The sequence below is a fragment of the Monodelphis domestica genome, chromosome 5 (genome assembly GCF_027887165.1).
Source record: "Monodelphis domestica isolate mMonDom1 chromosome 5, mMonDom1.pri, whole genome shotgun sequence".
In the NCBI taxonomy this organism is placed as follows: Eukaryota; Metazoa; Chordata; class Mammalia; order Didelphimorphia; family Didelphidae; genus Monodelphis; species Monodelphis domestica.
In genome coordinates this window covers 213,806,318-213,818,948 of record NC_077231.1, presented here as the reverse complement: position 1 = coordinate 213,818,948, position 12,631 = coordinate 213,806,318, and the positions used below count along the sequence as shown (strand labels likewise).

The 12,631-nt window shown below is 32.2% G+C and overlaps 1 protein-coding gene across 7 annotated transcripts in view; it reads right to left on the bottom strand.

Annotated features, from left to right (window-relative positions):
* Positions 1-12,631, bottom strand: part of LUC7L2 (LUC7 like 2, pre-mRNA splicing factor) — a 64,718-nt gene that overhangs the window by 21,086 nt on the left and 31,001 nt on the right. For all 7 annotated transcript variants that reach the window (XM_001367872.5, XM_007504407.3, XM_007504406.3 and 4 more), the window contains 3 exons: positions 10,064-10,162; positions 7,802-7,912; positions 3,858-4,001 (listed from right to left, as the gene is read on the bottom strand). In XM_001367872.5, the coding sequence (XP_001367909.1) occupies positions 3,858-4,001; positions 7,802-7,912; positions 10,064-10,162 (354 nt within the window). The remainder of the gene's footprint in view (positions 1-3,857; positions 4,002-7,801; positions 7,913-10,063; positions 10,163-12,631) is intronic.

Genomic DNA, 12,631 nt, shown 5'->3' with positions numbered 1-12,631 from the left:
TGATTTCTTCATTTGATATTTTAATTTCTAATACAGTAACTGTCAAGGCTATAACCCACACTTAAAAAAACTCTCTGAATCAGTAAAGGTACATGGAGAGGCAAATTAAAAAACTCTTTGGATGAGGGGGATGGTTTCATAAAAACCTGGGAAGACCTATATGGATTGATGCAAAGTGAAGTAAGCAAAACTAGGAGCACACTATATACAGCAATAACAATATGGTAATAACGATCAACTGTGAAAGCCTTAGCTACTCTGATTAATATAATAAACCAAGACAATTCTGAAGGACTCAAGATAAAAAATGCTATCCACCACCAGAGGAAAGAACTGATAAACTGAGTGCAAATTGAGGTATAATTTTTTTACCTTATTTTTCCTGGGTTTTTTTGTGGCATATGTAATATGGAAATGTTCTGCATCATTTCACATGTAAAATTTATATCATGTGGTTTGCCTTATCAATGGGTACGGGTGGGGATGGAAGGAGGTAGAGAATATGGAACACCAAAAAAAAAATTTCTTTTAATGACCAAAATTAATTTTTTAATTATTCAGGGGTGGGGGGAAATCCTCAATAATTTTTAAGTATATTGGGGTCCTAAGACTAAAAAATTTGAGAAAAACTGCTCTATCCTAAATATAGTTAAACAATAATTTTATTAGTATATAAAGAATTCTGTACTGAATAGGTATAGATGTGCAGTGGGGTAAAAAAATATTGGTGAACTACAGGGCATTTTTCTTTAAATATAGACTATCTGAAACTGACATAAGTAAAAATTATACTAGGTAACTAATAATATTCACAACTACACACTGGAGAGTTAAGATACTATACAGTTTCATAATGAACACAGCCTGTTGATAATCAATTTATTTGGTATTATAAAGACCCATTTCTCAATTTACAAGTAGTAAAGAGAAGCAGTTAGGTGGCTCAGTGGACAGAGTGCTAGGTTTGGATTCAGGAAGACCTGATTTCAAATCTGGCCTCAGACACTTCTTTCTTGTGTGACCCTAGGCAAGTCACTTGACCTCTGCTTTAAATCCACTGCAGAAGTTAATGGCAAATCACTTCCGTACCTATGCCAAAAAACAAAACAAAACCATATAGACAGTGTTGCCCTGCTATGTATGCTACGTAGAGGGTCAAAAAGAATCTGTCACAACTGAACAACAAGAACCAAAGAATTCTGATATAATTCCCTGCCTACTTCAAGCTGACTATAAATGGTCCTGCAATTTTAATTTTTTTAAGGAATAATGTGGTTTTAAAGAAATATTCACATAATAATACATATTAAAGATTAACTATCAATAATTTTGAAAAAGTGAATTTTTCTTTAACTTGTTCCCTCCTTTCTGATGAAAATCTTCTTAATGTGTCCCAAAGCAAATTGAACTAATCTTTTTAAAAAATGCTTCAGTGAGGTAAAATGATCAATCTTGATTACTTAAAATTAGTTTTAAAAGATAAAACCAATGCAGCTAAAAAAAGAAAAGTATAATGCAGAGGGAGTCTAAAGGAAGACTGATCCAAATTTATAAAAATAAGAGACATTCCCAATTGGTAAACAATCCAGTTGATAAAGAATACATGAATAGGCAGATTTCAGTAGACAAAAACTATCAGTAACACAAAAAATGTTCTAAATCACTTAATAAGAATGCAAATTAAAATAGCACCAAGGTTCCACGTCACACTCATCAGATAACAAAGTTGACAAAAATGAAAAGTATTCTGAAACTATTCCCCAAAAGCAGATATGTAAAGAGGTCTTATCATTCAAAGGGATCAAAAAAGAAGGGCCAATACTTGTACAAAAATATTTGTAACAGGTCTTTTTGTGGAGGCAAAGAAATGGAAACTGAGGGAGAGCTGAATAACATATATCTATACTTTTGTGCTATAAGAAACAATGGTTTCAGAGAAACATAGGAAGACACATGTGAAATGATATAAAATGTTATTTATACAATAAGAGCAATACTGTGTAGACAAACAACAATTCCAGAGGACTTGAGATGAAATATGCTACTCACATCATATTCACCCAACAAGAATTGAGACTCATCACAGACCAAGATATTAATGGGGTAGAGGGAGAACATGACCAATGAGGGTATTTGTTTGCTTAACTATACATGTCACAGTGTTTTTATTTTTCCTACTTTCCCAGTGAAGGGGAAGGGAATTGAGAGAGGAAGAAGGAAATGTAGATTTGAAAATAAAAGTAATTTTAAAAGAGCTTCAAGGTCATTACGGTTGATTATTATACTGTGTGTTTCAAAATATACTATAAATACTGGCCCTGGACCAAAATTGTCCATGACTAAGATATACTACACATACCATGATTTCTTATTAAATTGCTTTGGTTAAGTTTTCCTATCATTTGACTAATAAATTTTTTCATGTACTTTTCCACCTTTCACCAATGCATAGCATAGGGTTTGACACAAACCAGATGCTGAATAAATGCTTTCTGATTGACAAAAGTGGAGTTCATAATGCTCAAAGCACATACTCCCTAAGCAGGTACAACTGGGCAATCTTTGAATAAAACTGTTTAACAAAGATTCAGAGGCTTCTCTTACATTGCTTCCTCACCTTAAAAAAAAAAGGGGGTGTTTTCACTTTTCTGATCAGTCTACTAAACAATATTCTTAACCTTATGATTTCAGAATCAAGACCTACAATCTCCTTGCTGGTTCCAGCATTAACTTCCTGCCTTTGCCAGGTAGGGAGTATTACATTTCATATGTCCTATTAACACTATCATCTTTCAAGGAAAATTACTGCCATCTTGTGTGCTCTCAGGTTAATGCCACTAACAAACACTAAAGTCTGATTGTATTTTTACCATGTTTCCAACAATCCCCTCTGCTGTAATGGGAAAAAGGAATAAGTAGACCACAATGTTCACAGTGCAATCATATTTCTTTCTGGGTTGGAATTTGACTACTTGCCTATTGGGTAAAAGTTCTTACTCTCATATATTTATGTTAATTCTCTACAGATTTTGAATATCAGACTTTTAACAAAGATTTTTATGCAAAGATTTTTTTCCCTCACTCTACACATTTTCTTCTAATCCCAGTTAAACAGTCTGTGACTGATCAATGTAATGGAATATTACTCTGCCAAAAGAAATGAAGGTAGATCCCAAAGAACATTAAATATAATTACTTGAAGAATGTAAATATTACATACTAAAAGATAAACACAATAGACAATGCTGGTACCATACTATCAATATTGAGGCACTTGCTTTGTTAATCAATAAACCATAAAAATAAAGTGACAATGTATGAGGTAAATGTTGAAGGGGAAACAAGGTTGCTGTTTGGGTAGTTATCCAAAATGTTTGTTGCTTCAAAACAAATGTATCAATATAAAAATAAATAATTTTTTAAAAACTGTAATCAATTATAAATAGTGGACCATACCTACTAAGTTATATTATTATGAAAGTAAAACTGTCAAACATCCTTTTTAAGAATTAAAGGAGGGGGGCAGCTGGGTGGCTCAGTGGATTGAGAGTCAGGCCTAGAGACAGGAGGTCCTGGGTTCAAATTTGACCTCAGATACTTCCTAGCTATGTGACCCTGGGCAAGTCACTTAGCCCATACCACATTGCCTAGACCTTACCCCTCTTCTGCCTTGGAACCAATTGGTTCCAAGACAGAAAGTAAGAGGTTTAAAAAAAAAAAGAATTAAAGAAAGAATATCTGAGTCAATATTTACAAACAGGATTATGCATTCAACAAGAAAGTTAAGTACTAACATGAGTACTTCAAAAAACATTTAAACAGAAATCACCACATCATCAAACAATGTTTTAAGTTACCTCTGCCTCTCTTTTCTTTGCTCGGGCCTTCTCAACCTCATCCATTACTTTCTGGGACTCCTCCACATTACCTTCAGCTCCTAGTTGTTCCACTTTGGCTAGTAACTTACCAATTTCCTCATTCAATTCATGGACACGTTCTGCCTAGTAAGAAACAGAGAAGATAATGAATGAAACTTTTCACAAGTAAAAGTTACAAATTTCAAGCCTATTATTCTTGAAAAATCTGTAACATTATTCAAGTTGTCTAAACATATAGTTTATAACCTGTTTTATTATATTGTTTAACTCATTTTATTGAGCTTCTCATTATTGTACTTTGCAGATTTTTAAAAAATTTAATGTTTATAACAACCCTGAGTCAAGTAAGTATATTAGTGCCATTTTTCAGCAATATGTGCTCACATTATGTCTGGGTTACATTTTTGTAATTCTCACAATTTCATTCTTTTAAGCTTTTATACTAATCTGTAATCAATGATCTTTGATGTCACTGTTTTGGGGCTCATGAACTGTTCCCATATAAAACAGCAAACTTAATAATTGTTGGCTATATTCTGATTGCTCCATAACCCCCTAGTTGGAACTAATACACAGTGTTGACTCCAATATGGGAGGGGAAAGAGGGGGAGAGGGACACACACACACACACACACACACACACACACACACACACACACACACACACACAGAGTCATCTCAACCTTCGCAGCAACCACCACCCTGACCAATCAGCAGCCATCAACAAAAAGCCAAGACCCACCACCAGCAAAAGGATTAAGAATGGCTAAAGGTTTAGAAGATAGTTGGCATTTTCAGCAGTAAAGTATTTTTTAAATAAAGTATGGACTAACATAATACTATTGCACACTTAAAAGATTATAGTGTAAACTTAACTTTCACATGCACTGGGAAACCAAAAACCTTGTATGGTTTCCTTTCTTGCAGTGGGCTAAAACTAAGTCCACAATATCCACAAAGTATGCTGGTATTCAGATATTTTCAAACATGGCAAATGTGTTGATTTATTTTGTTTAACTGTACTTATGATTTTCAAAGGAAGAGTGAGCAGAGCCATGACAAGGAATTTTTATTTTAATGTCAGTTAAATTTCAATAAGGTAAATTATAAAAATTTTAAAACATTCCAAATTGTACAATGAAGAAAATGGTATCACTTAAAAAAAAGTTATTAGCACAGTAATTTACAATAATAAATTAGTTAAGCCAGCAAACTGTTTCAAGTTTGGCCTTTAAAGGGCTACAGCTTAATAGATTTAATATGGTCCACAATATCTGGCATTTTGCTTAGCAGGTTCAGATATTAAATTTTATCTATTCATTCAAGGATAATTAAGTTTGAGGAAGAAATTCATGCAAACCAAAATGAAATCACACTAATTTGCAAATCAGAAAACTAATCTTTTAACTTATGGTAAAGAATATAACTTTCCAATGATCAAAAATATTTGAATTTAGGGAAGCATCTTTTCAAAACCAAGGGTAGTGGCTCTGAAGTCAGAGAAAGTAGATTCTAATTTCACCTGCTACTTACTAGCTAAACGACCTTGAACTAGTTACCTAATCTCTGTAAACCTCAGTTTCCTAATCTGTAAAATGAGTTGGTAGGACTAAATAACCTCTAAGATCCCTTCTAGTTCTAAATCTGTGACGCTAAGAATCACCTTTAAAACAATTTCATCTAGGCTCTGGGGGACTTAAATTTCATAAATGTGCCCTTCCAAATACTTGACTTTGCATTTGCAATAACTGTCCTTACCAAGGATTACCAAGAATCTTTTTTACTGTCGGTGGTGGTTTTAGTACTGATATAGGGACTCTGCATCCTCAATCTACTTCACTGGGACCTTTCTTCATTGTGTTACTTATTAACACATATTAGAAAAATTGTCAAGTCTCACAGGTTCCTCAACAAGAAGACTGTTTAAGAATCTCTGAATTCTAATGAAAGTGGATAAAACTCTTGGGTTTACTGTCACAAAGATAAAGAACCGTCCACTGAACAGCCTAAGACTAGTTTCTAACAGAATTTTTAATACTCAAGAGAACCATAATTTTATTTTGAAATAGAAATTTTCATCCTCTCTAATTTCTTTGCTTTATAGATAAAAAAATGAACTACATCAATTAATAAAGCATGATCTTTTCAAAGAATTCTTAAAATCCCAATCTTTCTAGTGTACTTGGGAGAAACTAGAAAATGATACAGGTTGCCAATTAAGAAGAGAAAAATAGGTGAAACATTATTTATTAAATTACCATTTCACATATAACCAGATAACCTTCTCTGCTAGTCTGGATATTACTGATACTTGTGGAAAGATTCAGCACATGATGCAGAATACTAGGATGTAATGAGATAAAGCTGGGGTTATAAACTTCTAATATACTGATGGATACTGCAATCTTTGGACTAATTTATATTTTGTCTAATTTCCTTAACTTTTGGCTCTCAAATCGTGGTTGATATGCTCCTCAGCCTCAGGACCACCTACTTGCTAAAAGTGAGTAGCAGTTCCATAGTAACTAGCAAGATGAAAGATGCACAAACCCATTCCCCTAATACTTAAGAGTGGAAATATTTTTTCCCCACCAGCAGGACTTTTCAAATAAATAACTTTTCTCAAACACAAATATATGAAAAGGAATGGAAGGTAAGTTATTATGATTCATATTCCCATGAATTTTAAAAACAACACTGCAATAACACACAGTAAGATTTATACTACCACCTAGTTGTAGAATATCCTAATGGAAAAATATCTCATTCTCTCAGTTCTTTGGGTGGGGAGGGAGGGAAGGATCTACAAGTGTTGTACATTATATATATTTTCAGACTCTTTTGGTGCATTGATCAGTTTTTTTGATGAATTGTTCCTCTTTTCCTTTTTTCATTTTGGTCCAAAAAATACTGTAACATATAGGATAGTTGAGGTGAGGAGTACTGGGAGAAATTATGGTGATTAAAAAATTTAAAAACCCAAATTAGAGCAATAAAAACCCATTTATAAAAATAACAACAAAATAAAATATGTAAAAGGGAAAAAAAAAACCTTTGTTTCTAAAACTATGAAGCCAAACATATAAAGTAATGCTCAAAGACCTAAAATGATACTTGTTTTAGCTAAATCCCACGAGTTTAATTAAGGACATTCAGCCTTGGGACATCTGTAGAGGGAAAAAAACCTATTCATACGAGCAGCAAACTAGGACTCAGGACTGGGGTCATAACATGCATATCACCATGCTTCTTTCTAGCCATCAAGATTCAAATGCTGAGGTCATTTCTAATTCGACTAAACACCCTACCTCCCCTGTCATTCAGTTGCCAAATTTTAAGAATTCTGCTTCCATAATATCTTTAGTCTCCATAACTTATTCTCCATTCACAAGAGATAATTCTTATCACTTTGAATAAAGTGATAAAAAAGGAGAGGTCTTGACAAAGTTTTATGAGAAAATTTAAAAGGTCACTTTTGGCTGAAGGAATCATATCAGGCTTCAACAAAAGATAGTTGGGCCTCAAAAGAAAAGGCAGCTATGTGAGAGGAAAGCAGAGGCATGTAGGATAAAATGTCTACAAACATGAAAGTAAAAGGAGCAAGGAAACATCAAAGAACAAGGTAATAGTCTAGTAGAACTGGAGCTATAGAACATGTGAAAAAAGGAATAAGGATACAAATACCAAAGCAAGTCTTTTGCTTTTCCTTCCTAAAATTATTTTTAACATCCACCTAACAAGTCTGAATTATCAATTCATGTTCAAGACTGAGTTTCTTACAACTTGCCAACTGGACTTTTCACTCACAGAAACCCATCATATCCTAGATTTGAACATATACTCATAGTGAAAAGCAAAATACTAAATTAGACACCAGTCAGTCAAATGGTCTGCTACAAATTTAAAACTTTTGAAATTCTTACTTTAGCTGCCACTTCAGCACTAATCTCTTCCTGAGTTTCAGCTAATCTTTTCTTGGCCACTTCTGTTCTCCGGTCACAGTCTGCAATGAATGACTGCAGATGATCCATTGCCTAAGACATAAATGAAAATTAAATTATTCCAAGTAAAAGCAATTATTTTCCTCCAGAAAAAAACTACTTCAATCATAAATTACATTTTAAGCAAGCAAAAATCATAGTTTAAACCAAACTACTCAAAAAATAAGATTCAATTACAAATTTAAAATACCTCAATATATTCAAAATATCACAGTAGTCACTAAAAAATTTTATATTTATTTCATCTGACATCAGATATACTGTTACAAAATTAATTCTGTATTGGTAATAATAAAAGTAAATTAAAAATAAGCTTTTTTCTATTATTAATTTTTTCTATTTTCTTTTATTCTATTCCATATTTGACAATTGGATTTTTCTACTTACAATGTGCCAAAAGTAGAGTTAATCTGAAATATAATAATCTGAAGCATAGATTTATGAAACAATATTTCAAACTGGATATTCACTTCAAAAGAGGGCCAAAACAGATATGAATAAAATACTGAAATAACAGCAGAAATAGGAAAATAAAAAAAAATATTTAACCAAAATCATTTAAAGGCTCTTAGTTTGAGGTGGTTGTTTTTTTTTTACCTGCAATTAGATTAGGATCGGTCATTTGATACTTTCAGTTTGAAACGGTTTTTATCATATTACAGTATAATTTAATTACAGTATTATTCCTTGTGTTCCTACTGATTCAGTAACTATATTGAGCATATCACAAGAGGATGAATTAAGAGAATGATTCCCTACTACAAAGATTTAAGTTAATAAATCAGATCATCTTTAAGTAGTGGTATCTCAAGATACTACCTAAGATCAATTAACTACTGATCTACACTGAACTATATAATCCAAGAATGTTATCTCTAAGGTTGTATTACTATTTGTTTCTAAATCATCTAGTGAAAAAGTGGAGACTAAAATTGGGAAGGAAGGGAGAAGCCAGGTAGCAAGGTTTGTATTATAGAAGGGGTAAAGGAAGAAAGAAAAAGAAGTTAAGCCAGAAACAGAAAGATAATTCTATGAATATCTATCTAGATGGCCATTTAACATGTAAAGTACTTAAATAAAGTAAAATAAATGAAGACTGATTATATTTGAAATCTCTCTTTGGGTCAAAAATTTTAAATTATAATATACCTTTCTTTTATATTTTCTCTAACTGGCATCAAAAATGTACATACAGATTTCGATTAATCAGAATTTCAAATTGAGAAAATTCTTGGACCTCCAGAAAAGAAAAAAATAAAGTAGATCCACTCACCCTGAAACCAAATAAAAAGCTACCATCACAATGATGACAAACATGATGAAACTCATACAGGTTGATGCATTTTTGTCTGTTTTTAACTCTACAAATAGGAAAATTATAATATGCTAGAGATCATGTTTTCCAATTTGCTATATAAAAGCTGTGAATAATTACTTTAAACCCAAGTGCTAATCCTTAGAAATCCCACCTTCAGAATCTCATATTTGAAAGGTATCTATTACTTCCATTAGCTTTCATATAAAACAGAACATTGTTTTATAATAATATAAATATTATATATATAAATTATAATATTATGTATATATACATACATAAATATTAAAGTTGTATTTGAGTTGACTGGAATAATAATATTTGTACTTCCATCTTTTGCTGCTGAGAACTAAACATTTAAACTATAGGGCACCTCTATCATTAGTATCTATTTAATTAGATAATCTACATGAACTTCACAAGAAGATATGAATTGTACAAACTAAAATGTCCTTGAAAACTTCCATGGAATACAGTTTTGAGGAACATATAAGGATTTAGTTTAAGCCAAGGGTTCTTAATCTGAGATCTATGGAATCCCAAGGGACTTATGAATAGGTTGGTAGAAAAGGGAGGGAGAGAAATAGCACGAACTTGGATGGGGAAAATACTCTAATACTTCATTATAATTAGTTTACTACATAATCCTTTATATCAATTTCCTGAATTTAAAAAACATTATGAGAAGGGGTTCATATGGCTCCAGGTTATTAAATGGGTCAATGACACAAAAACCTTTGCTTTAATCTACTAAAAAATTTAAAATCTAAATAACCTGCTTCCAGTTATTTTATAGCTAGAAAAAGATTGGCCTAAATTAAAAATATGTAAATTCTAAAAGAATCAATATTAAAAAGCAAATTACATACATCAAGTTCAAAGAAAAAGTCTTGTTCTTTGGATGCGATTTCATAGTCTGCTCTTAAAGCCAGGTCATGGACCTTCAGACATTCTCCAAGATCCATCCTCTGGGGAGAAAAAAAATTAAATAAATAACAGTAAAAGCTACAAATAAAATGCATTTTAATCCTTATCAAGAACAATTCCTGCACAAACGAATCCATTCAACATTATTTTATTGCTTTTAACTGACCTTATATTATGAAAGCCTAAAGATTAATGTCATCACATTATATCAATTTTGGAAAGTTCCAGAACCTGTTTCAATATATCATGCTAAATTATTTCCAGTAATATTTATAAGTAAGTGTATTTACCAAACAGAATATTTACGACAATAATAGCACTAGTAACAAATAAGCAGACTTGTGATAAATTTTGGTTGCTTAGTAATGGTTTCCTGTTAGGTTTCAAAATTCCTTAAATTTTAACAGGAAATGTGTAATAGAAATAGTGAAAAGAAGCAAGGAAAAATCAATGATTGAACTTATGATAGATGGTAACACAAAACAGTAATAAAAGTGAATACACACTTTCGCAGAGGACACTAATATAGTCTCCAATAGAACAATCTATTTCTTAACCCTAACTCAAACTCTTCTATACATAGTGGACAATCAATAAATATTGACTGCTAAATGAATATCTTTCTATTTCATTTATTGCCCTTTCCTCTTTTCTTTTCACCAATTACAATAAAAATTTTAACTATGAACCTGGCATTTATAGCTTTTCAAATAGTTCCTCTGTATTTATAAAAACTAGTTAATGCTCATTTCTATATGATCAATAGTACTAACCCATGCATATGTAGAATTTATCATTTAATCTGCCTTAAAAAGAACTCAATTCCTTGTGCCTCTGTCAGATCCTGAACATGAAAAGCCACACACAGAGGAATTTATAATATCATAGGTTTTTAGTGCTATTATCTTCCCCCAAAGGTCTCTGACTAATGATACAGGAGAATTTAAGAGGAAATTAAAATAAAACTCTTCCCTCAATTAAAATGGGAAGATAAATAAACAGAAGAAATTATTATACTGGAAAGAATGTGTAGTTAGAGGATCTGGGTTCAAATCCTTTCTCTTTTACCTAGTTTCAGAATAAAATCTGGCCAAATCATTTAACATCCTTAAGTTTCATTTACCTCATCTGTAAAATAAGGGGGCTAGCCTAGGTAATTTCTAAAGTCTCTTACAACTCTGAATCTATGATCTTATTAATTTACTTAAATTAAAATATTAAGTTTTGGGGGCAGCTGGGTGGCTCAGTGGATTGAGAGCCAGGCCTAGAGATGGGAGGTCCTAGGTTCAAATCTGGCCTCAGACACTTCCCAGGTGTATGACCCTGGGCAAGTCACTTAACCCCCATTGCCTAGCCCTTACCACTCTTCTGCCTTGGAGCCAATACACAGTATTGACTCCAAGAGGGAAGGTAAGGGTTTAAAAAAAAAAGTTTTATAAAAGGACAAAAAATTAAACAGATTAGAGAAAACAATGCAAATATAACAGATGAAACCAAGGCTAGGCAACTTAGGATGAACATATGAAAGAGTAGCACCATTTTTTAAAGAACCATTTTAGGAACACTGACATCGAAGAAAAACTAAAGCTGTCAAAACTTTGTTCAAGATGATTAACAGAATATTGGTCTCTGGCTATCCTGGGCACATAGAAAAAGGACAATAAACAAGTAGAGGACCCCATCTGCTATACACAAAAAAGCAGAGGAAACAACTCCACTCTTATCTTGCTTCTGTTTCATTTCTATCGAGAAGCATGAGATTTCTGCTGGAAAAAGAACAGAAAACTGGTTAAAGAGAAGTGAAATTTGAAATAAATAAGGGTATGAAGTCACTAGGATTGGATGAATTATAATCCAGGGTACTGAAAAACTTTTTAAAAGAAGCTTAAGAACTGGAACTGACCTTTGAAATAATGTAATTCAACTCCTTCATTTTATAAATAAGGAAACTGGGGTCCAGAGAAGTAAGGGATATGGCCCAAGGTCACACAAGTAATATGCACTAGAGTCAAGATTCAAACCCATATCCTATGGATCCAAATCTCATGTGCCTTCCATAATACCATGGAGGATAGAGAGGACATAGGCACATAATAACCCAATTTTCAAGAAATGTAAGAAAATAGATAACTTTAAATCTTTAAATTTAACATAAAATATCAATTTAATAAGCTACAGAAACTGATCCCTGAAAAAATTCTAGAAAGTATTATTAACAATATTGTTTGTGAGAAAGGAAACTAGTAATCACCAAAAACCATCAAGGTTCATCAAAATAAAAAGCAAATACATTTTGTTTAAACTAGTACAAATGCTCAATGTGTCCCTAACAGAAATGTTTAAATGTGTGAACAATTGCAAAGGATATACAAATTATAATTAGTCAAAAGGGTTCAATTTCACTAATAAAAGTTAAAAACAACTTTGAAGTGTTATTTTGAAATTAAACTGCCAAAAATAATTAAGACTGGCAGGATTCTAAAGAAATAGTTATTCTAAGAGAAAGCTAG